The sequence below is a fragment of the Babylonia areolata genome, chromosome 16 (genome assembly GCF_041734735.1).
Source record: "Babylonia areolata isolate BAREFJ2019XMU chromosome 16, ASM4173473v1, whole genome shotgun sequence".
NCBI classification, from domain to species: Eukaryota; Metazoa; Mollusca; class Gastropoda; order Neogastropoda; family Buccinidae; genus Babylonia; species Babylonia areolata.
The window spans coordinates 3,487,388-3,493,904 of NC_134891.1; the positions used below are offsets into that span (position 1 = coordinate 3,487,388).

The following is a 6,517-nucleotide window of genomic DNA, read 5'->3' on the forward strand; positions in this document are numbered from 1 at the left end:
TGTGCAACAAATACCATTCATGCGTCATGTCACAATGTGCAACAAAGTTTTTTTTCCTGCTCTACACCCTTACTTTCTTTTATTTTATTTTTTCAGCAGTCTCAGTGCCCTGCACATACCAGCTCTTCGTTTGTGAGAATGTGAAAACTTCCTTCTGTTAACTCCAGCACACAACCCCTCTGTTTCAATGCAAACTTACTTTTTCTGTTTCCTTTGAAAAGCTAATACACTTAACTGGTTTCTCTGTCTGTTGCTTTCTGCAGTCTACTTTCAGCAAAACTTGATGTATCTAACTCTGTTTTGTAATCTGTGTGGTACTCTTTCAGCCATGCTTAAACAAATTAAATTTTCTATTCACTATGTATTGTGCTTTTCCAGTGGTTTTTTTTTTGCTCGAACATCTTGCAGTGACTCTTTCAGCTAACAATCAACGCTGCACAACAGCTTCCTGACAAGTCCTCTACGGTACTGCCGAAACGCGCTTTTACCACGCACAATATCCCGGCTGATTCGTCGTCATTCAGCGCTCTTGAAATGCCCCCACTAATACACACACCAGTCCTGCCTTGTGGGTCACCACTCTCTTCCCAGCTGACAGTCCACACAGTCCACCTCTGCTCCCTGCCTCCAACCACCATCGACAGCAAACCTTGTCCAATCCTCACAGGTGCTAAACCACAACAGATACAGGTATTCCACAGGTGTATGACGTTTTTTTTTTAATCCACACAGTGTAAGGGTACTCGAGCGTGTAACTTCCTCTCAGTGGGTTCACCCCCCCCCCACCCCCCCAAAAAAAAACCACACACAGGCATTCATGAAAAACACACACACAAACACACACATACGGATGCATACTTGTATGCGTGCATACCCCCTCCCCCCCACACACAGAGAAGCGCAGTCAGGTGCCTGCCTGTCTGTCCGTCTGTCTGCAGCCTCCCTGCCGGCCTGCGCGTGCCTGAAGCAACATCATGCAAGTGGTTCCCTAGTCTGGACTGCTGTCTGAAACCAAACAGCCCTGTCACTCACTTTATGCACTGCTTTTACACTGTTTGGTAAAAAAATATACACTGTATACAGTACTCATACACACACACACACACATATATATATATATATCTGTATATACATATGTTTATACACTAAACACATAACCCACCCTCCACCTATCTGGTTATAATAGGAGTTAACTCTAATAATTGAGGGGCTGGGGCTGGGGCTGGGGCTGCTGCAGACACACAGACATGCACACGCATGCACACAGACGCCCCAACCCATCGTCCACCCACGTGGTTATTGGGGTCTACTCTCGTCCACGGGGGGCTGGGGCTGTTGCAAACACACACACACACACAGACAGACAAACACACAGACACACACACACACATCCAACCCACCGTCCACCCACCTGGTTATAGGGGTCCACTCTCGTCCAAGGGGGACTGGGGCTGTTGCAGAGGCTCGTTCTCCGGGAAGAAAATGCTGGGCTCCGTGTTTCGCCGCTTGATCTTGTTCTTGCTCTTCTTCAACATGGTCGCCTGAAACAGAGCGTTGTACTCAAAGTCGACTGGAGGGGGAGAAAATACTGGCCGCTGCGCCAGGATTCGAACCAGTGCGCTCAAGATTCTCTCGCTTCCTAGGCGGATGTGTTACCTCTAGACCATCATTCCCCACCACCGTACTTTTCCACCTGCACAGCACTACTTTTTTTTCTTCTTTTTTTAACCAAGGTGGCAGAATGGTTTAAATGCTCAGCTGCCAACACAGAGTCTGTGAGGGTGTGGGTTCGAATCCTGCTCTCACCCTTTCTCCCAAGTTTGACTGGAACATCAAACTGAGCGTCTAGTCATTCAAATGAAAGGATATACTGTATTTGTATTTCTTTTTATCACATCGGATTTCTTTGTGTGAAATTCGGGCTGCTCTCCCCAGGGAGAGCGCGTTACTACACTACAGCGCCACCCATTTTTTTGTATTTTTTCCTGCGTGTAGTTTTTTTTTAATTTGTTTTTCCTATCGAAGTGGATTTTTCTACAGAATTTTGCCAAGAACAACCCTTTTATTGCCGAGGGTTCTTTTATGTGTGCTAAGTGCATGCTGCACACAGATTCCTGTTGCATGTCACAACAGATTCCTCTGTGTGAAATTTGGGCTGTCCGCCCTTGGGTCAGCGTGTCACTACAGTACAGCAGTTGGATTTATTTGACTGACCAAATATTCAAAGTTGAATGGATTGGCCAATGATCTGTCAGAATTTCTCCTCTCCCCTCTGTTCCCCCTCCCCCACCACCTTACCCACCATTCTTCTAAATTTTCTTCTTCTTCTTCTCCCTCCCCCCCATCGTGTTTTTCTTCTATCAGGCCCATTACTCTGGTGATAATAAATTTAATCTCATGTTAATATTGATATTAGCATTATTTTATTATATTATGTACTGTTTGTTTATTTGTTTTATTTCATTATTTCATTACTTACTGTTTATGAATGTTATTTGATACAATTGATAATATCGTTCATCAGCCATCATGATAAAATTGAAGTGCAACGTTGTGAGCACAGTATAAGCTTTACGCTTGTTGATGCTCCTTTGTCATTCATTACATTGTGATCATGTGTATTGTTGAACAATTAAAGATTATTTAAACCACTACAGTACAGCAACACTTTTTTTTTCTTTTCTTTTTTTCTGCCTACAAGTGTATTTGTTTTTCCCTATCAAGTGTTATTTTTCTATAGAATTTTGCCAGCAACAAAATTGTCTTTTTTCGGGTGCGCTCAGTGCTTGACCTTGACCTTTATCTGACTTCCAGTGCATGCTACATGTGAGACTTGACCTTTATCTGACTTCCAGTGCATGCTACATGTGAGACTTGACCTTTATCTGACTTCCAGTGCATGCTGCACATGAGAGACTTGACCTTTATCTGACTTCCAGTGCATGCTGCACGTGAGACTTGGGATTTATCTGACTTCCAGTGCATGCTGCACATGAGAGACTTGACCTTTATCTGACTTCCAGTGCATGCTGCAGGTGAGAGACTTGACCTTTACCTGACTTCCAGTGCATGCTGCAGGTGAGAGACTTGACCTTTATCTGACTTCCAGTGCATGCTGCAGGTGAGAGACTTGACCTTTATCTGACTTCCAGTGCATGCTGCAGGTGAGAGACTTGACCTTTACCTGACTTCCACTGCATGCTGCAGATGAGACTTGACCTTTATCTGACTTCCACTGCATTCTGCACATGAGACTTGGGCTTTATCTGACTTCCAGTGCATTCTGCACATGAGACTTGACCTTTATCTGACTTCCAGTGCATGCTGCACATGAGACTTGGGCTTTATCTGACTTCCAGTGCATTCTGCACATGAGACTTGACCTTTATCTGACTTCCAGTGCATGCTGCACATGAGACTTGGGCTTTATCTGACTTCCAGTGCATGCTGCACATGAGACTTGGGCTTTATCTGACTTCCAGTGCATGCTGCATATGAGACTTGGGCTTTATCTGACTTCCAGTGCATGCTGCACATGAGACTTGACCTTTATCTGACTTCCAGTGCATTCTGCACATGAGACTTGGGCTTTATCTGACTTCCAGTGCATGCTGCACATGAGACTTGACCTTTATCTGACTTCCAGTGCATGCTGCACATGAGACTTGGGCTTTATCTGACTTCCAGTGCATGCTGCACATGAGACTTGACCTTTATCTGACTTCCAGTGCATGCTGCAGGTGAGAGACTTGACCTTTATCTGACTTCCAGTGCATGCTGCAGGTGAGACTTGACCTTTATCTGACTTCCAGTGCATGCTGCACGTGAGACTTGACCTTTACCTGACTTCTAGTGCATGCTGCACGTGAGACTTGGGCTTTATCTGACTTCCACCTCATACGAATGACCAGCATCCCAGACCACCGCTTTACTGTCCAGTGGACAGGGAGTAAGTTCTGCCAAGTGTGAAATTGGATCCCTCACCTTCAGATTTTCTCACTTCCTGGACCTGCTTGCTACCACTATGCCATCACTCCATCCAAATTCCCTCTCCAACACAGCAGGTATCTGTATCTCCTGGCCTGGTTGACAATGGGATACGCTATCAGAGTACAGCCTTGTCAAGAGGTCCCAACAGACCACCACAGTAGCAACTTCAATCACTCCCATTGTCAACCTATTCATGAAAGGTGTATTGTTAAACGTGCTTACAACCGCAGGGCAAGCACTAGACAAATGTACATAATTATTATTATCATCATCATATCATTATTATTACTATTATCGTTATTGTTGTTGCCATTATATATGCATTGGATTATTTGATTATTCATCAATGTTATATAAACTGTCCTTGATTTATAGGCTTATTTATTATTGTAACCTACTTGTTTATATCTGAAGGTTGTTTTACGTGTTTTTAGTAATTTTGTACAATGAGTGTGAAATGAAGACTGACCGTGGGCACATGGATATTTGATGCAGCTGAGATCGTGTGCTTCTGTGCGTATGAAAATCAGCTGAATGGCTTATGCAGGTCTATATTTATACAGATCGACCGTAGCTACTTTCATTTCTCCACATAGGCGGTTAGTAGTTTGCACAGGACAGGAATGTCAGACCCCTGCCGGAGTCTGCACTAGTGGGTCACGGTTAAGTATGTGTTGCTAAAATAGAATTTAACTGTGTGCCACCACACCAAGCATCTCCTTTCTGAGGACAATAAATTATCTTGTGATCATCATTATTGAAATATAGATGACAACATGTCCTACAGTAAGGGGCACACACAACAAATGAAAAAAACAAACAAACAAAAAAAACCACCTGACAAAAATTTACCTTGAGAGCGGAGCGCAGAACGACCACCTGACCGGCAGGTTGTATCCAAGGCTCTCCGTCCACCTGAACTGGGATGTCTGTCATCAGGGTGATGCGTAGCTGCACACACACGTCAGTGTGGGTACACAGTTTGTTTTTTTATTATGACAGTCAGTCATGTCCGACTATGATCAACTGAAAAGCAGAGGAGGCAACTACACACACACATCAGTGTGAGTACACAGGGTTATTTTTTATTATGACAGTCAGTCATGTCCGACTATGATCAACTGAAAAGCAGAGAAGGCAACTACACACACACGTCAGGTGTGTGAGTACACAGTTTGTTTTTTATTATGACAGTCAGTCATGTCCGACTATGATCAACTGAAAAGCAGAGAAGGCAACTACACACACACGTCAGGTGTGTGAGTACACAGTTTGTTTTTTATTATGACAGTCAGTCATGTCCGACTATGATCAACTGAAAAGCAGAGAAGGCAACTACACACACACGTCAGGTGTGTGAGTACACAGTTTGTTTTTTATTATGACAGTCAGTCATGTCCGACTATGATCAACTGAAAAGCAGAGGGGACAATTACACACACACGTCAGTGTGGGTACACAGTTTTTTTTTTTTTATTATGACGGTCAGTCATGTCCGACTATGATCAACTGAAAAGCAGAGAAGGCAACTACACACACACACGTCAGGTGTGTGAGTACACAGTTTGTTTTTTTATTATGACGGTCAGTCATGTCCGACTATGATCAACTGAAAAGCAGAGAAGGCAACTACACACACACGTCAGGTGTGAGTACACAGGTTGTTTTTTTTTTTATTATGACGGTCAGTCAAGTCCGACTATGATCAACTGAAAAGCAGAGAAGGCAACTACACACACACGTCAGGTGTGAGTACACAGGTTGTTTTTTTTTTTATTATGACGGTCAGTCATGTCCGACTATGATCAACTGAAAAGCAGAGGCGGCAATTACACGCACACGTCAGTGTGAGTACACAGGGTTTTTGACTCACTTGCGTAAACAAAGTGAGTCTATGTTTTAACCTGGTGTTCAGTTGTCTGTGTGTGTGTGTGTGTGTGTGTGTGTCTGTGTGTCCGTGGTAAACTTTAACATTGACATTTTCTCTGCAAATACTTTGTCAGTTGACACCAAATTAGGCATAAAAATAGGAACAATTCAGTTCTTTCCAGTCATCTTGTTTAAAACAATACTGCACCTCTGGGATGGGCACAAAAAAATAAAAAGTGAAGCCTAATTATATGCAAACTGCATTTACTGTTATATTTATATTTTTTGTATTCTCTAAACTTGGCACTTTGACCTCTTATTCTGACACAACAACAAGAGGAGTCATTATTATCATTTTTTGTTCAAACAGGAACTTCTTTTGCTAAGCAATTTTTAATTTTTATTTTATTTTGCAAACGTTTTGGTGCAGCTAGTAAAAAAGGGAAAGTACTCTGTAATTAATGCTAGGGGACTTAATTCGAATCTGGTTAGGATTTTTTCTTTCTTTTTTTTTTTTAACGCGAAGCTTCATAATAACAAATACAGAACACATTTTAACGATTAGATTTTTAAAAAAAGTGTATCACAAGTGAGTCTTGAAGGCCTTGCCTCTCTTGTTTTTTTATTACGACAGTCAGTCGTGTCCGACTATGATCAA

At 42.7% G+C, this 6,517-nt stretch overlaps 1 protein-coding gene across 1 annotated transcript in view; it reads right to left on the bottom strand.

Moving 5' to 3' along the window:
* Window positions 1-837: 837 nt before the first annotated feature.
* LOC143290796 (diacylglycerol kinase theta-like) overlaps window positions 838-6,517 on the bottom strand; it is a 79,043-nt gene continuing 73,363 nt past the window's right edge. Inside the window, exons 22-24 of the mRNA XM_076600310.1 lie at window positions 4,843-4,941; window positions 1,412-1,541; window positions 838-1,005 (exon numbers count right to left, since the gene is read on the bottom strand). Of these exons, the coding sequence (XP_076456425.1) occupies window positions 1,416-1,541; window positions 4,843-4,941 (225 nt within the window). The 3' untranslated portion in view covers window positions 838-1,005; window positions 1,412-1,415. The remainder of the gene's footprint in view (window positions 1,006-1,411; window positions 1,542-4,842; window positions 4,942-6,517) is intronic.